The sequence below is a fragment of the Chelonoidis abingdonii genome, chromosome 3, assembly GCF_003597395.2.
Source record: "Chelonoidis abingdonii isolate Lonesome George chromosome 3, CheloAbing_2.0, whole genome shotgun sequence".
In the NCBI taxonomy this organism is placed as follows: Eukaryota; Metazoa; Chordata; order Testudines; family Testudinidae; genus Chelonoidis; species Chelonoidis abingdonii.
This window is the reverse complement of record NC_133771.1, coordinates 61982252-62008016: the sequence shown is the minus strand read 5'-3', so window position 1 is coordinate 62008016 and position 25765 is coordinate 61982252. Positions and strand designations below refer to the sequence as shown.

Sequence of the window (25765 nt, the reverse complement as noted above, 5' to 3'; positions counted from 1 at the left end):
GTCTGTACCCTTTGAACTGGTAGATTGTAACGATATTGGCATCTTTGAAACCCTGGGGTAAAATCTGATTTTCCCAGTAGAAAGTAAAATAGGTCTAGTAAAGCTTTGTTGAGTATAGAACCACAGTGTTTCAGCACTTCAGCTGGGATTCCATCAAGTAATTTGTGTGGGAATAATTAAGTTTCAGTACCTATAGCTTTAAGATTGCAGCTACAGTACACAACATTTTAAGAACTCAGCACATGTGCCAATAAATTTTGCTTTAAAAATGTTTAATAGAAAATGGCTACAATACAAACCAATTATTTTAAAAATTGACAACTTTAGAAGGCAGTTTTATCTAGACAATATTTAGTTTTGAAAAAATGATACTGACAAATTAGGGGCACAATAATTTTAGTTTTTAAATGTATGTTTTTACTGCATTATCTTTTAAATGAGCACTTTTAAAAGACACCCACACCAAAACAGTCATAATATTTAAAAAGTTACACACAATTACAATTGTGTGCATAATATGTCTTAGCCAATTAATAGAGCTGTGATTATAGAATGAAAAATAAAAAGTCGGAAAAAAAAAGTGTGATAGGTAAGATATGTTAGTGCAGGGGTTGGCAACCTTTCAGAAGCTGTGTGCCGAGTCTTCATTTATTCACTCTAATTTAAGGTTTCGCGTGCCGGTAATACATTTTAATGTTTTTTAGAAGGTCTCTCTCTATAAGTCTATATATTATATAATTAAACTAGTGTTGTATTGTAAAATAAACTGGGTTTTCAACATGTTTAAGAAGCTTCATTTAAAATGAAATTAAAATGTTGATCTTACCCTGCCGGCCCGCTCAGCCTGCTGCTCGTCTGGGGTTCTGTTCACCTAGGCCCGCAGCGGGCTGAGCGGTGCCTGCGGCCAGGACCCGGTTGGCAAGAGTCCGTCAGCCAGAACCCCAGACAGAAGCAGGCTGTGCGGGCTGGTGGCCAGGACTCAAAGGGCTGGAGTCAGGGCTGGGGCCTGGGTATGTGAGGGGTATAAGTGTCAGGGCAGAGGGGCGCTGGGTATGGGTAGGGTGCCAGAATCAGGGCCAGGGTTGTGGCTGGGATGAAGGAGTCAAGTAGAGGGCTGCTCCTTGTCCCCTGACTTCCCCCTCCTGGGACCCCTGCCCCCAACTATCCCCAGGACCCCACCCCTATCTAAGCCTCTCCTGTTCCTTGTCCCTAGACTGAACTCTACTCCTACCGTCCCCGACTGCCCTGACCCTCATCCACACCCCTATCCCCAGCCAGACCCACAGACTCCCTGCCTATCCAACCACTCCCTGTCTCCTGACAGGATCCCCAGAACTCCCAGCCCATCAACCCCCCCCCCGACCTGCCCCAACCCTTTCACCCCCTGCCTCCTGACAGGACCCCCAGAACTCCCAATCATCATCCCCCCCCCAACTCCTTGTCCCCTGACCACCCCTTCCAGAGACCCCCCCACCCTAACTTCTCCCCCCAGGACCCTCCTTGCTCCCGGTACCGACTGCCCTGACCCCTATTCACCCCCTGCCCCTCACAAAACCGGGACTCCTGTCATAAACAGATAGCTAAGGGTTAATGTTCTTTACCTCTAAAGGATTAACAAAGGGAACCAAAACCTGACCGAGGACCAATCAGGAAACCGGATTTTTCAAAGCTCAGGGGAGGGAATTTTTGGGTTTTTGTCTTTGTCTGGCTCTCAGCTATGAGAGGGGATCTTTTCTATCTGTAAGCTTCTAATCTTCAGTTTCAAAGTTGTAAGTACAAAGGTAGAAAAGACAATAGGCTGTTATTAGGTTTTTTTGTATTTACAGGTGTGTATTGCTGGAATGTTTAAATTGTATCTCTTTTTGAATAAGGCTGTTTATTCATATTTTCTTTTAAGTAATAGCCCTGTGTATTGTCAACTTGATGCAGAGATCATGTTCATTGTTGTTTCTTTCTTTTATATATAAAGCTTTCTTAGACTTGTGAGTTTTATCTCTCTGGATAGGTAAGGAACGAAGGAGGGAAATTCTGTTTGTGTTAGACCTACGGAGCTAAAGCTCTGCAGCACCAGGTAATTGTGGAGGGGAGAGAGAGAGAATCATTTCTGTTTCCTTGTATTTGGTTGTCTCTTGTGGAAGAGAAAAGACATGCTTCTTGGATTGTGATGTAAGAGGTTGCATCAGTAACTCTCAGGTTAGCCCAGAGAGGAAATCTGGGTGGGAGAAAGAGGGAAAGGGAAGTGGTTATTTCCCTTTTGTGGTAAGACTCAGGGATTCTGAGTCTTGGGAGACCAGAGGGAGCCAAAACCCTGGAATTTTTGGCTGGTGGCAGCGAGATCAAATCTAAGCTGGTAATTAAGTTTAGAGGGGTCCATGCTAATTCTCAGGTTATGAACGCTAAGGTTCAAATCTGATAAGAAGTTATGATAACTCCCATGCCCCATCCAACCCCACCCCCACCCCTAACCACCCCCCGGGATCCACCCCCCATCCAACCCACTCTGCTCCCTGTCCCTAACTGCCCCTACCCCTTATTCCAATCTCCCCAGCCCTGGGCCCCTTACCATGAGGCTCCACACAGAGCTAGATACGCTGCTCCGCAGGAGCACACAGCCCCGCCCCTCTGGTTGAGCGGGGAGCGTGTCTGCCTCCCCGCGGGAGCGCGCAGCCCCAACCCCCAGAGCACTACGCGCGGTTGCAGGGCTCCAGGGGAGGGGCTGGCAGCTTGCTGCTCACGGCCCCACGTTCCGGCACGGGAGCGCGGACCCCGCAGCTTGCCGTGCCGGGAGAGTGGGGCCATTTGCCCACCCCGTTCGCACGGCTATGCTTCTGCTCCCTGCCCGGGGGAAGTGGAAGGCAGAGGAGAGCGTGCTGGGCTAGGCAGGATTTTTAGTGGCATGCTGGAGTCCCGGCAGGCTCCAGCGTGCCATTAAAAATTGGCTTGCATGTCGTCTTTGGCATACGTGCCATAGGTTGCCGACCCCTGTGTTAGTGGAAAGAATATAAAGATAGTTTGGAAGGACCAGATTAGTACTCACCGATGTAAGGATTTTAGAACTATACTGTAAGTCATTTCCCATGATAGAATTTCTATCATGCAAGAACATTTTGCAGTATTTCCCAGAATGGAGAAGAAAAGTCCAGATTGCCTCTCCTTTGAAAGGAGAGCAGGGGTCCCAATTCAGAGTATTTAAGAACACATCTAATCTTGAGCATTAGTAGCCCCACTTCAGTCAGAGGTGGCAAATGCCAGATTCAGTAAAGTGCTGAAGTCTAACAGAAGCTATTTTACATCAAGCATAGGTTGAGATCCAAGAAAGTAAATTACATATTGTGCCAGATTTGTTTCCATAATTAATCCCCAGGGTAAGTGAGTTCTACCATGGAGCCTTTCCTGAATCTCAAGCACCCATTTTCTGAGGAAGTTCACACCCAGATGAGGCCCACCCTGAAGTATCATATGCGGGAAGGGGGCGGGGGATCTGCTCAGACTTCAGAAATTTACAACTCAAGAGATGCTTTTGAATTTGGATAGTTTTCTCCAGAGAATCCCAGTCGTGGTCTTCCAACTCTCAGGAAAGATAGCAATAGCCCCCATCCCCATGTGTAATCTCTACAGTGGAGCCTGGAGAGAAAGTAGCTTCAACAAGAACGCCTGCTAAGACAAGGAAGTTTGAAGATTCTCTCACCAGGTCCTCATTGAAAGGAGGGAGTGACTTAGGCTATGTCTACAATCACAAGTGCTATAGTGGCACAACTGCAGCTAACCTCTAATATAGATACTTGCTATAGCAATGAAATGTTTTTTTCTATCACTGTAGAAAATCCACCCTCTTGAGAGGCGTTAGCTAGATTAACAAAGAATTCTTCTGTCAACGTAGTGGTGTGAATACCAGGGCTTATATCATCTTAAATGTCTTTTAGGGGTGTGACTTTTTCACACCCCTCTGCAAATCAGGTAGGTTGACCTAAATTTTAGGTGTGGGTGAGGCCTTATTCTTTTGTCTAAAGCTTTAGTGACTATTTTGTCTCTGTGCTCATGGAAGAGATCACCAACATATCTAGAAGGATATCAGATGTTACCCTACAATTCCAACTTTCTTTGAGTGGACCTTTTCAGGACGTGTCTTTGGAAGTTTTGAACACACAGCAAAACAGAGTCATGTGAAATATCAGTCCTGGAAAAAATGATGATAAAACGTAGTTTAAAGTAGACATTCTGTAGTTATTTTGTTTTGGTTTTGTTTGGCTATATATGTGAATGCATGCACGCTCACCATGACTTTGCAGGTGAACACAAAAAAAAAAAAAACAATAAAACAAAAACCTTGCAGAGCTGAAGAGGTGTATAATTCTTCCTCACCTGTTTATGAGGATTTAATTAAGGTGGAGTGGAGATTCCCCATCAGGAAATACTTGTATATAAGTCCTAAAAGGTCTTCATTACTCTATGTAAGATTATGCCTGTTGCAGTCTCCTTAGTAAACAATACATTTATACCAACTGAAGGAGAACTCCTGCTAAACACAGGCAGAAGGATAAAATCATCACTCAGACTAAACATGGATACAGCAGCCTCGGCCTTGACATTACTGGCTGTAGTCTCTTACTCTGGAAACCTTAGATCAGAGTAAATTATCTCCAACAAAGCCCCAGCTTTACACATTTAGTTTCGAGAATCTAGAGGGGAGACTCTTTCATGAGTTTTAAGATTTTATGCTGCCTTTTAAGAGCTGATTGTGAGCAATATAATTCACCATCATGAGAAATGGAGGTGGCACTGTGAAGTGGAAAGAGCTTTACCAGGGAGATTAAAAGGACAATCTACAGACATGTATCCTGCATGTCTCCCTAAGGAAAATCATAGCCACATTATGTCGTCTTATGGGACCTCTGGAGACTAGAAGGAGAAAAGAAATACATGTCTTTCAAGAAAAGAGATCTGAATCAATTCAATCCCTTTACTTTATTTGGGCTAAGCAGAGGCTAACCACATAGAACAAGGAATAAGCCAGAGCCACTGGAGATGATGCTTGGTATCAAAAGTTTGGAGGAACAAAGGACAGAGTTAAAACAGCCTGTAGGAAGAGCAGATCCTCTGAAGCCATCTCACCATCCCATCACAGACCTTATCCATCTCCTGACTAATAGCACGGATTTCTTCCTCCAGGTTGTACTGGTGAGGGAGGTGGGGGGGCCTTGCCTTCCCCTGAAATTCAGGAGGCTCCAGTGAACTGTTCCTGCTTGCTCTGCAAGCCATGAAAATAGGGATTCCCAAGTCTATGGAGGAGCTATGGAGGCTGGAGGAAAACAAAACACAAAACAACTTCACTTCAGTTCCATGCCACTGATTCTAGACTGGTCTCAGTTAACGGAGATTCCATGCAACTTGCGCCTTGTCCACACATCAGTCGGGAGCTACGTTTCACATCAGTCTGATCAACTCTTGGCATGGACCTTGCCCACAGCTAGAGGGGAGACAAGTTCCTGCAGCCTGTCATTTCTGAAGGAGGGTGGGGAGGGGCTGCCCTTCAAACCCTCTTCAGAAAACCACATTTCTTTTTAGTTCAGCAATTTTAAGAAAAACCTTAAAGCCAGTGAAGAAACAGACTTTCAGCTAAAAATTCTGGGAAAATTCTGCTACCAAGAGACATGAAGTCTGTCATGTGTGCCATTTGGCGACAGAATTTTGGAGAGTTCTTCCTGAGGAGCAGTCTTAAACTCAAGTTGAAAGCAAGAATCTGCTCTGACCCCAGTTGCCATGCAATCAGTGAATTCCCCCCTGTGAAGACTGACATGGAGTGGATGGAAATCTGGAGGAATTAAAAAAAAAATAATTCTACATCATTTTTACTGGGGGGAGGGAGGAATACAAGAATTAAGGGAAAAGACTAGAGCATTCTCATCTACCTTCATATTGCCTACAGAAACTGTTGACAACATATTCTCCGATGCTCCATTAAGGCTTTCAACTTCCATCTCTAATACAATGAAAATTTGAAGCGTTGTGTATCTAAAACAAAAAACTTTCACATAACCTCATATCTTTTATATCAATTACAGTCAAACCTCACAGTAACACGCCCTGCCTTAATGCAAAATCGCATATAACGCGATCACAGGTTGGCTCCTCTTTAAGATAAAATACAGTATGGTGCTCTCTGTTCCCGGCAGGCTTGGGGCCGCGGCTTCTCTCCAGCTTCAAGAGGAGCTGCGGCTCCCCGCCTGCCAGGAACAGAGAGAACCGGCATCCGCAGCCCCGGAGTTCTCTGTCCTCAGCAGCTAGGGAGCCGCGGCTTCTCTTCCCTGCTGGGCACTAGGCGGTGCACATCAATGCACCGTGTTGGGGACCACTGACAAACCCCCCTATACCATGACTCTGCATTTAGCGCCACTGAAGTTTCTGGACCCCAAACATCGCGTTATAGTGGGGTTTCACTGTATATCCAAAGATCAATGCATCTGATTGTCACATATTTCATGCATTTGGTAGGTTATTCTGCCTTAACACTGCAGTTATCAGTTGGGGAATGGATTCCTTTTGGGTACTTGTTGGAGATGGAAGTGAAAGCCCAGTGGAGCACTGAAGTTTATCAACTTCAATCTTGTAGACAATATGAAGGTAGAAAAGAATAAGTCTTTTCCTTTAAATTTCTTATTGCTCCAATTTTAATGTTTTGGGTAGAGGGAATGCAGCCTTCCATGATCTTATCTGATACTCAACATAATTTAGTTGGCTAATTTACTACCTAGAAAGTGATGCAAGGATTTTGAGTGAGCAATACTTGACATGCGAGCATCTTGTTAATTAAATGTAGGCTCTAGCATGCATTTCGAGTTTATGTAAACATTTCTTTCCGATACTTTCTACTTGTTACTACTTCAGTCTCTATGCTTTGTTAAATAAACAAATTTTATTTCACAGTCACACACAGCACTTAGATATGTTTAAGTGGAGCAGTTATCTGATATGGAAGCAGTAAGCTGGGGTGAACTGTTTTTTTTGTAAGCAGCGAATCTGCGAATACAAGTTTCCAGTGGACCAGGGGCTTGATAGTCCAAGAAGATGCTCAGACAGCTTGAGGGTTTGGAATGCACGGTTGCTAACCTGTAGAATGACTGAGAGGCCTAGAGTGAGTGCTTGTGTGGCCATGGCCAGTAAGGTTCGGAGACTGACCCACAGGAGGCACAGACAAGACTTCTTCGTGCTAAGGGCAGGTGGTAGTGAGGTGCCTCAAAACACTGGGTACCCCTGGGAAGCGTCACAACGGTGACTGGTAGGATTACCCAATCTGCCTAACTCCTGTTTTCAATGGGAGTTTGGCACTTTAAAATCCCACTTCATTTAAAAGTCTAGACCATATAGTGACCAAAAGTAAATAATTAAATGAGTAAATTCACTAACTACAGTTAATACTTCCTTTGTTTACTAAACCAGTTAGCTTTAAATGCAAAATAGGTTTCGACAGACTTTATTTAACCAGCACATTTAACGGTAACTTTACTTAACTAATATTTTACTGCGGACCCCAATCCAAAGTGACTTGTTAATATTTTCAGGAACAAAATAAATCAGGCATGCTGTTAATAGTGGATAATAGCCTACAAATAAGTATATGGATGGCCACCAGGTGATTTTTAAAAATACTGATAAATATTAGAAATTATTCATCCAAAAATATGCATTCAAAGTACATTTTCCCTTAGTCTCCTATTTTATAAGGTGTCAGTCTTCTAAGTCAGGGAATAGAAATAACAACATTGTTAGGAGCTGGGTGAAACAAAATCTCATTTACATTTATTTGTGTGAATACACCCTTCAATTAACTTAAGTGTAAAAAGTAATTTATCACAAGCCTCCGACTAAAACTAAAGGGTTATGTGACCCCACCCAGGCAGAGGGGTTTTTGCTGAGTATTGTTTTGGATAAGGGGTCAGTGTCTGGAATACACAACTAGAGTGCACCATAGACGACCTGAAAAAATCCAAGCAGAAGTCTACGCACAATGTGAAACAGAGAAGCCTAAAAAGAGGTTTTAGGTAAGGGTGCCAGCTGACAGGAAGAGGGGGGGGAAAAAGTTTGGCCTGTAAAAAAAAAAGAAAAAAAGAAAAAAATGCTTCCTTTTACCTTTGTTTCCTCCCTGCACTCAGAGAAGCAGAATTTTGTATGTGCTTGTAAATAAACATCAGACTCCATCAATTTCTACCCCCAACTAGAACAATTTATAGTACCCAAACTTTGACTAGCCATATGGGTAAAAAAGGGGCAACATTATGTTGCTTACGTGCCAACCGCTCACTATGAATAGTAAATAATAAGTGAACAGTTTGAAAACCACCCCTCCTTGGCTGAAATTCTTTTGTAAAACTATTCTTCAAAAACAAATATTTTTTATAAATCAGGATCTAAGCACAGACAGAAAAAAAACAAAGTTACATTTGCACATCTAGTGATTCAGTGCTATGCAATTCGCTGCTCCTATAAGACCATCATCATTTGACTGGTATGCTTAAGTAGTCCAAGCAGAAAGTTTATGGGTTTCATAGGAGAACCTGTGGCTTTCCCTCTTCCTCTCTTACAATTTATTCTTAAAATGGAAGAGTGTGAAAATGGTGTACAGAGAAGCAGTTAAGAAGTCATTTTAAACAAGAAGCTATGTGACCACCAACTTTAGTATCGATTTTGGGAGCAACAATCAGCAGGTGACGTTAATCATATCAGGTCTGAAATTATGAGAACCAGAGGAAGTTTTATACACTAAGCAAATGCTGCCTTTGTAATAGGAGGAGATGTACAGTGAATTTTTGCATCTGAATTGCAGACTGCTGATTGCAGACCCACTTATGAACTGCAGAATCCATCACAGCCATCATCAAAAGAGCCAAGCTCGTGCAATTACATACATGGTAACAGTAATAATCAAACCGCATATCTATTTTTAGAGATTGCAGAAAGGCAGTTAGGTACAAAATAGGATTTAAGAACCTAGCCTAAGTACCTACAAAAGCAGCAACTGAAAGTGCACCATAGTTTCCCAGAGTTTGATACAATAGTTTGGAATGTCAGGTTGAAGTAAATAGAGTACCACAGATACTATAAATTTTTCTTACGTTTAAAAAAAAAAAAGTTTTGTTTTGTTTTTGTTTTTTTAAACACATAAGCAACTTTCATGCAAGCTTGGCAACGTGCATATAGGAAGGTGTTATCCCTTCTTTAACATAAGGAAACTCAAGATACATAGCAGTTAAGTAGCTTCCTTAAGAAAGCCAGTGATATAGGCAGGACCAGAACCGGGAAAATTAAATTCTGTTAATTAAAAAGAGAAGCAAAATACCTCTTCATGTTGTCTACTGTTGGATGTTTAAGTGTGCAGAAGTCAGGAAGGGAAAAGGCATGTAGAAATTTTGCTAGCTGAAAAATAAGACATATTCCAAAAGAAAAACTTTGAGGGGTGGAAGAAGACAGGAGGGTGAAGAGAATATTTACAGAGCACTGCTGATGAGATCCTATATGGGGAGACAACTTTGCTGCTTTACAAATCTGTGTTAAGGAAACATCACTGAGGAGGTATTTTCACTGCAGAATTAACCCGAGTGACCGGCACCTAAATCTGAACACCCACATTAGCCTAGACATACTGCAAAACTATACCCAAGTTACTGTGTCCTCACTGGTGCTTCACTCACCCATGTGTTGGTAGGACTTTTGGGTACATATTCCATGGTTCTTTGTTCTGCAGTATGCCAAGGAGCTCTATGGATTTTCTTCCCCAGTGAACTGTGGGAGGACACTAGAGGATTGTCAGCATTTGAGTGACAGCCTGAATCACCACAGCAAAGTAGGTGCGTTAGCAGCCCAAATTAAAGCCTCTCTTGGGTTTTAGTTTATACCTTAGGACGGGCCAGCCCACCCTAAGTAAAGAGCCCCAGTTAAGAGAAGTGGAGAAGTGTTTGGGGGGAAAACCTGAGTAAGCACTTTGGTGAAGAGAGTCCTAATTTCTCGCTAACAAGGTCAAAACAATAAGAAATGCAACTAATTAAAAAACATCCTCTTGGTTAAAGCATCGCCCAGAAAATTTTAGCAAAAGAAACTAGAAACACGGAGCTTTTAAGTGCTTTTAGTTAGCTTTAAGTTCAAGAAACTTTTAACATATAACATACTTCATGAGCTTGAACACACAAGAACGGAGAAAACATTGGTGGGATTATAACCTTAATAAGCTTCTCTCCCCCATAATCCTGAATAGGAATTTTGGGTGAAGTCCACAGTACTACCTTATTTGGGTAAACACTGGAATAAGGTAGATCAATATTAGGGCAGGAAGCGCACAGGAACTCAGTGTCATAACCACATTAATCCCCTAAATCACAGGGGGCTTTGTATTGTGCCAAACCCCACATGAACCTGATGACCTGAGGCTTCAGAGACATTGACCTACTTGTGCCTAACCCATGGTAAGACAAAACAGCTGCTAAGAGTGTTTTAATTTGCTAGTATTTATAATTTAGATTTTCTTTTAAAATATATATATAAAATAGAAACTTTGACATCCCTGGAAAAGTTCATAACAACTTTTAAAGAAGCAAAAAGGCAGCAATTTTCTCAAATAAGAAGGGGAGATAACTCCTTCCAAGCAACCACCAACTCCCTTCCTTGTTCTCCCGAGTCCTTAGAGAGATGCTTTTTAGCATATCCTGAAGATTAACGCATGGTAGATTCAGAAAAAGCAGAGAAAGTAGTCAAACAGGGGAAAATACGGGGGCCCAAATGACCCTGTCTGCACCACACACTAAATTTATCCTCCTACGTTATTGCAAATGCTTCTGGTAGATGATATTTAGAAAAGCTAAGACAACACAAGCTTCCTCAAACTCTCTACCCAGTTGAGAACCAAGCAATAGGGGAAAGAAGATCCTACTGCTGGACAGTGTGGGGTTGAAAGTGGTAGTTTTAAACAGGATGCTAAATAATTTTATTTTAAAAATTACTAAAAATATATGTATTGTGTAGAGAAGCAATAAATATTCACCCACGAAAGCTCACGCTCCAAAATGTCTGTTAGTCTATAAGGTGCCACAGGATTCTCTGCTGCTTTTAATAAATAGTAGGCCAACTCTTATTAACTGCTTCTCTTACTGCCAACTCAGGTGTGTGGCTCTCGGTGTTTAGTCACATGGGTATTTTTACATAACTTCAGGGTTACCACGATCAAAACTAAGCAAAATAATCGTAATAAAATAAAACATGATTAACAAACAAAAAGAAAATATTAAACAAAATATCACAAATGAATTCTAGAAATATCCTAGCTGAAATTAATTTTATAATTTCTCTAAAAATGCGATGCAGGAAAGAAAACCATGCATAGTTGGAAATGTTTTCAGCTTTTCTTGGGTCTCCAATTCTTAAGATGACATAAGCTTCTTCTGAAGTGTGTATTTGCAAATATTTTGTATCTAAATGAAAGCCCTTGTACAAGCTACACCACTGACTTGGTAGTATGAGAAAATAATTAGGCCTGGTCTACAGAACAAAGCTAGGTTGATGCAAGTTGCCTTGTAATTACTCTGGCTGTGGGCTCCAGGTCTAGACATGGTTAGCAGGGGACAGGCAGGCGATGTCTGCTGCAGGCAGCCCAGGGCACGCTGCAGCCTGGAGCACGCTCATTTCCTTCTGCCCCCAGAGGTGACACATACCTGTAGCGGGGGGATGGAGAAAAGGGGGAGGAGACATGTACCCCCCACCCATTTCTCCGGACACCTCTGGCATAGATGCCCAGAAGCGAGGAGGCAGCACTCTCAGTGTATCCGTGCAGCATGGGGAGAGAGAAAGCAGCAGGCTGCTGGTGGACTACCAGCTAAGCTCCTCCTCCATCATAAGGGGCTACTTTGCCTTCTCTGCTAAAAGAGAGCGCACAAGGAGGGCTCCGTGGTGTCATCTCCCACTCAGGCGGCCCTGGCTCCACCATTGCTGGGACCCAAGAATAAGCCAATCGGCGTGGCTATCTTTGAATATTTTTTAGCACACAGCTGGCCCACAGCCATGTGCTAACTGGGCTGCAAGCAACCTGTGGGTTGAGAACCACTACCATACAGTGATAACAGTTTGGACAGTAAGGGCTTGGATATCTATTCCTAATAGCAAAATGTCCCTCAACTGCCTCCAGAGAGACCTGGACATCACCTCTTATCACGATGTGATGAAAGAGAGCCCATAGTGCCTGCCACCTCTGGAATTTCAGTGACGAGTTGATTGTTTCATTAGAAATACGCCACAGAAATTATAAATGCAGTTGCAGCAATAAGCCCCATTATGGTTGCTGATGCTCCTGTCTCTCTTTTCTGCCTGACCCTGCCTTAGAGCAGGATATTTATGTTTTGCTAAATTAACCCTAAACTGGATTAAGACAGACCGACATAGCATTTAGAACTACCATATTAACAACAGAAATAGCAGTTATGAATCTTGAAACATCTTTTCCAGGCAAATAACATTATGCCATTAGACATCATCCCCACCCCACAATATTCTTGGTGCAGTGTTCAAAAGCTGTATTTCATTCCCCATTCCCTTCCCCCCCACCCCCCCCAAGTATTGGCATACCACTAATTACTGCAGTGCAATTTAATTATAAGACTCCAACATTCGTAGTTTTACCATAAAATGCACTAATTCAATTTTCATGTATAGTTAATTTAACAATAAAATATTCTTATGTATCAAGGAAACAGAGGACCATTTTTGACATCTCATCTAGAACAAAAATTGCTTCAACCAACAACTGGTTTCATCAATACACTAAATTTTCTTTTAACTTACAAGAGCCATGCTCCAAAATTCTTCTAAAAAGAGTTACTTATTCTCACACACTCTTTCTATAGTAATCAGGTACCCACTAACCATTCTATATTCTGTTTTGTATTAGGCTCCAGCTCCAAGAGAGTGGACCCTGCTATCTGGCACTTCCCACCAATGCCATGTAGGCAGACTGAACAATAAATACAAAAATCATTTATGCCAAAGGCATTGGTGTAGCAAGGTAAATATATCTTCTTCCACGCAAGAGAGATTTATATTATTGCAATCTGTTGCAGAGAATATTTACCAAATCTCACTAGTTTGCTGTTAAATTAAATCCAGGTGCTGGGATATCAACAAAAATGTAGAACACTATATCCTACCATATGAGGGGAGGGGAGAATATATAGCGAGCTGTTACTTTCTATACCCCACTATAAAAGAATGAAGAAAACAAGAATCTCACCATTATGGAGAAAGGAATAATCACTTTCTCACATGCTGTCTTCTGACTTGTCACTGGCAAGTAAGTTTGTCCTGTTTACCCACAGAACACACAAACTATAACAAATAATTGGTTTATCATTAAACAAAATACTTTCAGATCAAATTAAAACAGGAAGAGAGACCACTAAAGGCCTTTCTGCTCCTATTCAGGCAGCTTCATATGTAGACAATTCAGTAAATTCCTTGATCTGACTATAAGGCAGAAACCAGTCAAGAGAAATTGAAATGAACAAAACAAAAATCATATAAAACAGATCAAATTAATTCTAAAATAGTAACTATCACTCTCAAGGATCTGTGTGATATGCAAGGTGTGGAGAGAAAGACTTTAAAATCTCAGTCTAAATGTTTGAAGCCAGCCTTTACAGTATCCTAGAAGTATTAACATCTCTTATTAGCTCAGCTGCAGTCACCAAGGGTATGTCTACACTGCATTTAAAAGCCCCACAGCTGGCCTGTGCCAGCTGACTTGGGCTAAGGGCTGTTTAATTGTGGTTTAATGTTAGACATTCAGGCTCGAGCTGCAGCATGAACTCTGGGACTCTCTCACTCCGTACCCAACCATAAACATGGCAATTTTCTGTGAGCCCAAGACAGCTGGCAAGGGTGAGCTATAGGTTTTTAATTGCAGTGTAGACATACTCTTAGATACGGTTGGAGGCTTAGATGTAGTTGGCTTTAGAGAGAAAAAAGTTTGAATGAATGGTTTAAATTCCTGCTCCCTCCCCGCTCCCCTTTTGCAGTGGTTGGAGTTTCTAGCAATTCCCTCGTAAACCATGTCATCTTAAGTTCTTTATCCCAAAAGTTAAAAGGCCTATACTTAGCTTTGATATCTATAGGTATTAATGTTCTGTCTGGCTCAGTACAGTCTAAGCAAGTCAAAACAACCACCACCTCTTCAGAGCAATATCAGCAACAACAAATCTGAAGTAGAATCAAAATACGGCTCTTTCAATAATGTCCTGAATCCATAAAAGTTTCAGTGGACCATGAAGAATAACCAAATGTTGTGAAAAGGTAGTCAATTTTACAAATTTGCCGAGGTGACAGATTTTAAAGCTGAAATCTAACAAATCAGATTTGCCAATTGGATAAGTGCTATAGCCAATATTAGAATGGAATCTAATAAGATAACCCCTTTTATTGAGTCCATGGAGCATTAGCTTACTAATTTAACACTAAATTCTTTTCAGGTCAACTTTTAACTTAAACAATCTTTTTAAATTGAGACACCTGATTATTCTTAACCAATCAACAATTTATTAATTCACGTAGAATTACAGCACTATACAATCAGTTTATCAATCCAGCGTAGATAGAACCAATGTTCTAGTTATGTATTGCGCACACCCAATAGATAGTCTTGCAAGCAATTGTCAAAGACTAGGGTTGAGGCTCAGCTGTTACATCAAGGACCAATTATCAGAGGGGTAGCCGTGTTAGTCTGAATCTGTAAAAGCAGCTAAGAGTCCTGTGGCACCTTATAGACTAACAGACATATTGGAGCATGAGCTTTCGTGAGTGAATACCCACTTTGTCATGGTATTCACCCACGAAAGCTCATGCTCCATGTTAGTCTATAAAGTGCCACAGGACTCTTTGCTGCTTTTATCAAGGACCAATGTAAATCACCTAGATTTCTTATTAGATGTATTTATGATATCATTGTCCCAGTATTTCTTTAAGGAGTAAGATGTATTTGTCATTTATACATTTAAGAACGGTGGTCCCTGCTATTGGAATGGACTGGTTTAGAACATACTATATAAAAAAAATTACTTCCGTTTTTCTTTACATTAACTTACACATCACATTGTCAGAACTAATCAAAAATGCAGGGGAGGTTGGTTTACATTTTCCCTTATTCAGATTCAACAAAAAAATATTGTTTTTAAAAATTATAGAACAACTATGGTATAAAAACAATTAATTTTATTTAGGTAGTGCTGGATTCAGAAAAGCAGTCAAACAGTTTTTGCAGGACATGTAAAGGGGTTTAGGCATTGCATAGAAGAACTCAACACATATAATGAAGAAATTTCCATACATAAAACAAACACATACAAATGAAAAAAAGTGCAATTTTTAAAAAGGGAAGGTGATACACATGAGGCTAAAAACCATCATTATTAAACTGTTGCTTTTCTTTAGAAAAAGCTTTGAAGAGAAAAAACAAATGGCTTTTAGTGTCAGGTAATTAATTTCACATTTTAGGACCTATTACAAAAAAGCATGATCGTCTGTTGACTTCAGGTATAACAGCTAAAACTTTGAACAGCAGATAGTGTGTGAGAGCATAGATCAGTACAAAGCTCCAGAAAGGTCAATACGTAGCAAGAGCCAACCTTGTTGACAGCTATAACGCCTCTTTCTAGCGATCCATGGTGTGTTCCATACTTGGACGTGAAACGAGGAAACAATATATTCAGAATATTTCAACTGGCTGACTACAATGCTATCTGATGTCTTGTATTCAGAACACTTGCAAAAATGTTCATATTGTTTCATCCTTGTCATCAGCCTATGCACTAGTCTGTTAAGTATCTGGCACATCATCATGCTAACAGATGTAAGAACTCCACTGAAATACTGTTAAATAGAGGGGGAGAGGAGGGCTGCTACCTAGAAACAATTGGATTTCAGAACCATCCCCCCCCTAGAAAAGCTAGTGTGTAATTGCCAACACCAAGCATTCAAAAATCTTAAATCAAGCTGTCCCCATGACAGTACAATCTATCATGAAAGTTGAACTTACAAATGTAGAATTATGTACAAAAAACTGCATTCAAAAATAATGTAAAATTTTAGAGCTCACAAGTCCAATCACTTCTACTTCTTGTTCAGCCAATCGCTCAGACAAACAAGTTTGTTTACATTTGCAGGACATAATGCTGCCTGCTTCTTGTTTACAATGTCACCTGAAAGTGAGACCAGGGATTCTCAGGGCACTATAGTAGCCAGTGTCGCAAGATATTTACATGCCAGATGTGTTAAAGAGTCACATGATACATATCTTCATGCTTCAACAATAATTGCAGGGGACATGTGTCCATGCTGATGACGGGTTCTGCTCGATAACAATCCAAAGCAGTGCAGACTAACGCATGTTCATTTTCATTATCTTGAGTTAGATGCCATCAGCAGAAGGTTGATTTTCTTTTTTGGTGATTCAGGGTCTGTAATTTCCACATCAGAGTGTTGCTCTTTTTAGACTTCTGAAAGCATGCTCCACACCTCGTCCCTCTCAGATTCTGGAAGACACTTCAGAGACTCTTAAACCTTGGGTCAAGTGCTGTAGCTATATTTAGAAATCTCACATTGGTACCTTCTTTGCGTTCTGTGAAATCTGCAGTGTAAGTGTTCTTAAAATGAACAAAATGTGCTGGATCATCATCTGAGACTGCCATAACATGAAATATATGGCAGAATGCAAATAAAATAGTGAAGGGGACATATAATTCTTCCCCAAGGAGTTCAGTCACAAATTTAATTAACGCTTTAAAAATAAAAAAAAAAAAGCAAGCATCATCAGCATGGAAGAATGTCCTCTGGAATGGTGGCCAAAGCATGAAGAGGATATATGAATGTTTAGTATATCTGGCACGTAAATACCTTGAAATGCCAGCTACAAGACTGCCATACAAATGCCTGTTCTCACCTTCTGGTGACATTGTAAAGAAGAAGAAGAGGGCAATATTATATCCTGTAAATGGGAACAAACTTGTTTGCCTTAGCAATTGGCTGAACAAGAAGTAGGACTGAAAGGACTTGTAGACTCTGAAGTTTTACATTGTTACATAACTGCACTCAAAAAAAAAAAATCTACATTCGTAAATTGCACTTTCATGACAAAGATTGCACTACAGTACTTGTATGAAGTGAACTGAAAAATACTATTCCTTGTTTATCATTTTTACAGTGCAAATATTTGTAACCAAAAATATATACTTTGACTTCAGTTACAACACAGAATACAATATATATGAAAATGTAGAAAAACATTCAAAGTATTTGATTTATTTTAATTGGTATTCTATTATTTAACAGTGCAATTAATCACTATTAATATTGAGTTAATCGTGTGAGTTAACTGTGATTAATCAACAGCCTAAATAAAACTCTTTGTCCTCATGGAGGTAATACGGAAGAGGATTTTTCCTTAAAAGAACTGAATTTTAGAGAATACCACCAATTACTGCATTGTCCACTATCGTGGAAAAGCATCATCCACTACATAGTTAAGGCTGAAGCTAGCTCCTTTTTAGATTCGATTTTCAACACCGCCCAAAGTACCCTAAAACAAACCCCATCACTCTGCCTGCCACACTTCATCCTGGGGAAGACTGGCAAACAAGACAGCAAGTTTGAAATATTAACTTTTGTAAAGCTTGAAAACATTATCCAAATTTGTTTCTTGCTAAGAAGTGACTTTCAGGTTTGTTGATGTTGATTTTGTTTTTTTTAAAAAAAAAAACTGTATGAAAAGCAGTCTTTATTAATAGAAGCTGACCCACTTCTGAAATGATTCCAGAAAACACATGAAATGCATCAATTGAATAGGAAATCAGCAGAAGTGCGGTGGAACAGAGGACCACAAAAAGACATGAACTGGCAAGCTGGGGCTTGAAAGGGGTAGTGAATGGGGGCAGAGGACCAGGAAGCACATGAAACTGTGGAAGGGAGCCATGCTCCTCATTCTCAGAATGGGAGACTAATGCTGAGGAAGGCAAGAGGAGGGGACAGAACATTCCTGGATATGAAGGGGATATGACAGAGCATTAATCAGAGTATAAAATAGGGCAGTGTGAAAAAGACATGGGAGGGGTGTACATGTGCATCTGAAACTTGAGAAAACATAGGCCTTACCTAGATTTAAAAAGGTCTATTCCCCTACAATCCAAAAATCAATTTAACCCACACCAGCTACCCAAGTTTACACTGCATATACAAGTATCAGAGGGGTAGCCGTGCTGCTCTGCTTCTCTGCTACTGCATATACACTAGGTCATAAGTAGCATTTCAAATTGAATTGACTAACTTTGTTTAAAATAAAACCAGATCTTTATTCATTTGCTTAGAAAAGGTCAGAGGCGGTCAGGGGAAGGCTGAGTATTTGAAGTTCTCCATGTGAATAAAAGCTTCACTCTCCTTCTTCCCACTCTATCCAACACTACTCATATTCCACCCCAAGTAAAACTCTTAATACCACCATCTCCCCTATCTCTGATGCTGAGAGTGAAAAAAATCTAACCTCCCAGGGCAAGAAGGATACTTTCCAACACAAATATCATCAGTTTCTACAGAATCTAAATTTCATTAATAAAAAAAAAACAAAAACAACCCTATTCTACAGTCCTCGCATTTCCAAAGAATTCTCCAAATGTGAACGGAGTGTAAAGTAATAAAGTACTGTCTTCCAGAGTCCTCCCACAGGCAAGTCCAAAGCCTCTGCTACCGCTAAGAGTCAGTCTTGTCAGTTTTTAATGTTTGTCAGAAATCTGTGTCCAGAACAACATTAATAGGAATCTATTTCATTCTGCATCTGCTTAGGAAGTGCTCACCAGCTGACAGATCAGCTTTGGAAAAATTCCCATGATGAGGTCCTAAAAAAGAAGCTTGGGAAGGGAGAGAGAACCCCAACACATTGTTGTAGTAGCCAGGAGACTGAGATAAAAGAGAAAAGCAAAGTCTACCAGTCAGTGTGCATTTCAGAGTGCTTCAAAAGTATCTGATTCAGTAATTCCTCACTTAAAGTCATCCCAATGTTGTTTCATTGCTGATCAATTAGAGACCATGCTCCTTTAAAGCTGTGCAATGCTCCCTTATAATGCTGTTTGGCAACTGTCTGCTTTGACCACTGCTTGCAGAAAGAGCAGCCCGTTGCAGGTAGCTGGTGGGGGCTTGGAACCAGGGTGGACCGGCAGCCACCCAGCAGGCTACCAATTTTTTTTTTTCCCCCCCAGGGGAGAGCGCGGAACGCAGTCCCACTACACAAATGCAATGCAGTCGAGTTTCCGCGATTTTGGGGAAATCGTAGGGGTCAGCACACCGCAGTGCAATGGATGAGCCTCACCTGGAAAACACCTTCGGAAAGGTATTCCCTGCAGGTAAGTACCAACGTTTTCAGCTGTCCCTCCCTCCTATGCATGTGCTAACTCCTGCCCTCTGCCTTGGAGCCTGCCCTGGAGCCTCTGCTGGTTGTGCAAGGGAAGGGGGCCTATGTCAGGGTGTCTCCTCCCCTGGCTTCTGCCGCCCCGCTACCCATCTCATAGGAGCACGGGGGGTGGGCAAACGGGCCCAGGAGCGGGAGGAAGCTTGCTGACAGCAAGCTTGCTGGTTCAACTTGCTGATACTACTAGTTAAAATAAGACAATGGTACTTGGAAGTGGGGTCATGGTACTTAACGGGGCAATGTTGCAATGCTCTTCTCACACACATTACAACACACAGGGTGTGGGTTCTGTCGCCATGCTGTTCCCTCACCTCCAGGTGTGTTGCCTTGGTAGAGCATAGAGGGCTACAGTTAACATGTGTTACCCGAGTCAGCTAAGTGCTAAGTTATCAATTGGTAGGTAAGGTATCTGAGAAAAGATCCCACCCGCCAGCTTCACACTGAACAACGCTTAACAATCATCATGCTGTGTACAGTAAAATTGTAAAATCTTATACTGTATATGGTAAGAGTAATCACACGAACTAGAGTGCTGTCGCTGGTGAAAAAATTCTGGAAATCCTAACCATCCTCTCTCCCTCTTCCCCCCCACCCCCCATTTACATTAATTCGTATGGGGAAATTGGATTCACTTAACATCGTTTTGCTTAAAGTCTCATTTTTCAGGAACACAACTACAACGTTAAGCAAGGAGTTACTGTACATGTTACCACGATACTATGCAAGTGAAAGCTTCAATTGAGACTGGAGGAGATGTACAGCAGTACAAACATTCTTCTTGCAGCTCAATAAAATATGAGGGCCAAATCATAATCATTGTTCCTACAATGTTTGCAGAAAGAATGAACAACAGTGGGATTTGCCCCATTTCTATTGTAGGGCGGAGGGACTGAGAATCATTTTCCCTATCCCAACTCTGAGCAAACCTTTCTGCATCATCTCACCACATTATGGCTCTAGTACTGAATGGATACTGACCACTCTCAGCTACAAGTAACGAGCCTCCCAAACAGACTGGATTTTCAATGCCACACAATGATCCTGTTGGGAAGATCTTTTGCAGATTCCCCCTGCAACTTCTGATCTCTCACTAAAGGCAAGTGACTTGGGACAGCCATCAGTAGGGATCCCATGAAGCACAAGTTCCTGAGATAAGTGTGCTGGAAACAGAGAATTCACAGATACACTAAGCTCTGGGAATTCTTTGGTCCTCTGTAGACTAATTGGGATCATTCCCCTTGCCCCCCTCCAGGATTCTGAGTTAAGTAGAATTTGGAGCTCAGTGCTCTTTTAAAATGTGAGAATATGGCAAGAACTCTGACCTCTGTTCTTCCAGTGATAAACTGTAAGGAAGTCACATAATTTGGAATTTATATTTTCCTTGTCCTTTTACAACATTTTATCATGGAAGTGACAATTTGGCCAAGAATTTTCAGTTAATGTGTTGAAAGCTTTCATTAGTCTAGTTACAACACTGCATTCTGCACATACTAATGCTCTTAAAAAAAATGTTAATTCCATTTGCAAATTACCTTTAGAAGCATAAGCTTTATAGATTCCAACGCAAGAAGGGACCACTGTGATCATCTAGTCTGACCTTCTGTATAACAAAGGCCACAGGACTTTCCTGAATTAACTGTTCTTTAAACTAGAGCATCTTTTAGAAGAACATCCAATCTTGATTTTAAATTTTTCAGTGACGGAGACTCCACCATGATCCTTGTTAAATTTTTCCAGTGGTTAACTACCCTTGTTATTTCCTCATTTTATTTCAAATCTGAATTTGTCTACCTTCACTTCCACCCACTGAAATTTGTAACACCTTTGTCTGCTAGACTGAAGAGCACTTGATCAAATTTCTGTTCATATAAGTACTTATAAACTGTGATCAAGTCATCCCTTAACCTTCTCTTTGAAAGAGAAAGAGAGACTCATGGAACTCAATCACTATAAGGTATGTTTTCTAATCCTTGAATCATTCTCGTGGCTCTTTTCTCAACCATTTCCAATTTATCAATATCTTTCTTGTATTTTGGACACCAGTGCCAAATACAGAGATAATATAACTTCCCTAGTTTTACTCAAGATTCCCTCGTTTATATATCCACAACTCACATTAGCTCTTCAGCCACTGGCATCACACAGATAAATATCTTTCCCATGCCACCTGTGTTTTGACAGCCTCTAGAGCTGACAGTCAACAAGGAAAGTTCAGCTCTGAGCCAGGTTAATCAGTGCTCTACATTATTTTCATTACTATACCAAACAGCCTCAAAGAGTCAGTCAGGCATGGAAATTCTAAGGATCATTCTTGCATTTCCAAGAAGACAATCTACATTTTTTTAAGTGACGACATGCTATGTTATATAGATGAACATGGACAAAAACTGAATGACCTAATCAATCATTACATTGCACAACAAGACAGGCAATATATACAATTGTCAGGGAAAGTTTTTCCATATATCAACCATTCTATGTTTGATAGAATAATTTCAGTTTAAAAAGAAGAATTAACCGTTAAGACAATGACAGACATTTTAATTGAATCTTTATTACACCAAGACAGCAACTGTCTTAATGGAGATCCCCAAAACAATACTAAATCTATAAAACTGCCATGCTTATAATTTAATGGTTTTCCTCCCGTACTGTATATTTTACCTTTTTATAGTCTGATTGAAAGATCATTACTATAAGCCAAACAGAGCTATTAAATATTCACATTAACTTTAAAAAAAAAAAAAGATTGTTCACCTTTGATCTCATTATCTCAATTTAATTATGAGGCCAGAATTAGACAGACAGTTGCTATACCTACACACACTTCCTACCTCGTTTGTTTCCCAAAAGATTGATGTGGGACAGAGAGGGAAACAGCAATTCTCAAAACTCTGCCCACTCTTTTTTTTTTTAATAGAGTAACCTAATAAAGATTAATTCCTTGCTGTTCTTTGTTGGTGGTGGTTTGTTTTAGGGTTTTTTATATTAATTGAAGTTCTTGATGTTTTAATGATGTCTTAAAACATCTTGCAGTCTCTACTCAGCTTAGTTACATATTTCACAGATCTAGTCTCAAAGCCAAATCATGGTTCGGGAACATAAGTTACTTCACTTCCTTGTCTATAAACCTTCACTCCTATTTTTGTCTACCTCACACTTCTCTTACCATTGTCCCAACTCCCTGCTTTCGTTATTGTCCAAAGTCAGAACTCTAGAAAATGATAGGTCTAATGCCAAAAGCCGATTTGAAGTGCTCATCCATTCCATATCATTAGCTGCTAAAAACAAAGATATGCATCACCTGTGCTTTTACTTTCACATACAGTAGTCATTTGCAAAGCTTCATTTATGTTTTTGTTTCACATTAAAACCCACCATAATCCAATTACAGGCCTATTCTGCTATTTTAATAGCCTGCAACTCTGACATTGTGAGCTCAGGAGAATGAACTCCTTCTTCCTAGCACCACTGCCTGCATATGCTTTCCTTCACCCATAGCTCATAATAGTCTCTGTTAATATATACAGACTCCTTAGACCGTCACCATTATTGGACACTACCTGCAAGATCAGTGGGTTTCCCAAATAATCTGGAATACAATATAAGTGTAACTAAATGAATACCCTATTTTGTCCACTGATCACAGGACTACCAAATATTTTAGCAATCATGCATTACAGTGCCAATCTGCCACTGCTGTTAGAAAGGGAGCCCCCCCCCCCCAATTTATAATATTTGAAATATTATGCATGCTACTTATTTTTACTTGCCACATGTATAATATACAGGAGTGGCATACCACCCACTGAACACACACAAAACAACTAATGATCATCATATGGTTGTCCCCACACCTGTCATTCTTATGGTAGAATCAGGGAACATCACTGTCAGATTCTGTGAGAGAGGAAGAGGGATGGGGTGGAACTGGTACCAGTATTTCACCACCATATGCTTAAAAAAATTTATGCCACTGTTGGCTAAGAAATAGGTCTTTAGGACATCAGTATTTCAGATGAATTATTTAAAGTAGGTATTTATTCACACAGAAAGGCAACATTTCTGCTCTATGTAAACTTCTAAAATACAACCCAAAAAAACTAAAAGAAATCCTATACCGTACATGCTTTATACAATATATATGCTGCAAAATATGCTGTGCTGAAAGAAAAACAAACCGTCAAAGACATGCAAAACTATTCATGCAAGCAGAGTATTTTCAGGTCTATGATTTTTCATGATCACCATGGTAAGAGGACAGGTAAGGTACACTGCCCCTATTCTGGTCAATTTTTATGGCAATTTTGCAAGGCTAGGTTAACAATATAATATTTAATTGTACTATGAAGGTTTAGAGTAAATATTTCTACACTTTATTAATTTTTAGTTAATTTCTGCATTATTATTAGAAACAGATACAAGAACTATGTCTAATAGTAGCCTGAAGCTTTAAAAATCATCCCAAAGCTCCCTCTTTCTAGTGACACAAACATAAGAGAAAAGCCCCAGCAGAAGAAAAGTCTTCTCTGGCCATGTCACCGGGCTCCCCTTCCCCAACTCTTCGGATGGGCCTTTTACAACGTTACAAGAAGAAGACGGAACAAGCAGCGTAGGCCGGGGGCCCGAGCGCGGCTGAGAGCGCTCCAGAGACGAGACCCCGTTCCGCATCAAACCTCACCTGCCAATTAACTTCCTACCTCAGCCTCCCGCAAACCGCCCCTCCATAGCGGACATCGCTAACCCCAGGCCAACGACCCACCCTGTGCCAGCCCTGAATAACTCTTGCCCGCGGTCCCCCACCCCATTATCTCCCCCACACACCAAACCACGTTTCCTGCCCTCCCCGCCTCCAACAAACCTGCCCCTATGAACACTCACCCTCCCCCAACATCAGGCCACCTCTCGCTGCGTCCCTCCCCCGGCACCCCTACTTCCCCCCACACGTCCTCCGGTCCGTGCCGTGTACCTTTGACGGCCGGTTGCCAGGAGGAAGGAGTCGCCCGTGGCCCACATTTCCCCACACAGCCACACACGCACCTTCCAGAAACAAGCTGTCCCTGAAGCCGCCGCCGCCACCGGCCATCTTCCTCCTGTCGCTGCTCCCCTCACTCCATACCCGCGTTGCACGCCCAGGCACCGCCAGCGGGGGCCAGGCCCTTCGCCCGGCCCGCGCGCTCTGCCTCTCGCACAGCAACCCAGCCCCTTCCCCCGGCTTCCCCAGTGCACAGCAGCAACCAGCCAAGCGGCGCTCCCCCGCCCCGCCTGCCTGTTCCGGCCCGCGTGCGGGAGGAAGAAGCGGCGCGTCGGCTCGTTCCCTTATTGTGTCCGCCACCGGCAACCCTCAGTGGTTCCAGCGCAGTCCTGGCCTGGCAGCTGCCTGCCGCCACCTCGGCGGGGGAGTGAGCAGGCCTGACGCAGCCTCTCCCTGCGGGTCCCGCACATATCCCAGCTGCAGGAGCAAGGAACCCTGCTGCTGCCTTTTTCTCCTTCCTAGGACTTAACTAGTCATCCCTCAGCCCCTTCGCTAGCCCCAGGACGTACAGCCCACAGCCTCCAGGGAAGGGGACTCTAATTTCCCTATCCCCTGGATGATAAAATGGCCGCACAAGGGCTCTGCTGGTAAATATCTACGGCTCTACCGCTCCCCCCTTATCAGCTCAGGAGGCTGCCACTTGCTGGGTGGAAAGGTGGGGTGTAGGTGGTTGAACTACATAAAATGAATGAGCTTTAAAGACTGAGGGGGCAATTAGTGAATCCTATGCTGAGGATCCTTCCCACCCCTTCTAGGTCATAATTAAACACGCGCACAAACCGAAGGCCACACTTATTTATTTTAGTTTCTAAAATTTGCCAGTAGCCCGCTGACGCTATTCTTGTTTAAGAGCTTAAGGTGGTGAGTCTGAAAACACGGATGTACAATATTGTCAACACCAAACATTCAGAAATTAGGAGTCAAACCCGTCAAAATCGTGAGATATTAAAAATAAATGCAAAAAAAAAAAACCTTAGGTTTTTGAGCCTTTAGGGTTCACACTTTAAAGCTTTTCTCTAGAAGCAGGAGGGTTAGAAACTTATGTTTAAAAGTTGAAACAGTTTCTCACTGTCACAGGAGCCCAGACTTTGGCTAAAATCTCTCATATTTTTGTTTGTAGTCTCCCTCAGTTGCACATGAGGATTTCACCAGCACAAACTTATGGCAGACTCAGGGCTCTAGCTACCTAATTTAAAGCACCCAAATTTTCAAAGATAGATGTGGTCCAGGGGCCAAGGTGAATATATAGGTCC

The 25765-nt window shown here is 41.5% G+C and overlaps 1 protein-coding gene and 1 pseudogene across 1 annotated transcript in view; both read right to left on the bottom strand.

The window, feature by feature from the left end:
* The window catches only part of SENP6 (SUMO specific peptidase 6), a 219638-nt gene extending 194515 nt beyond the window's left edge, over positions 1–25123 (bottom strand). Inside the window, 1 exon segment of the mRNA XM_075064555.1 lies at positions 24518–25123. Within this exon segment, the coding sequence (XP_074920656.1) occupies positions 24518–24563 (46 nt within the window). The 5' untranslated portion in view covers positions 24564–25123.
* LOC116829378 (U1 spliceosomal RNA) lies at positions 19266–19420 on the bottom strand (annotated as a pseudogene).
* Positions 25124–25765: the final 642 nt, after the last annotated feature.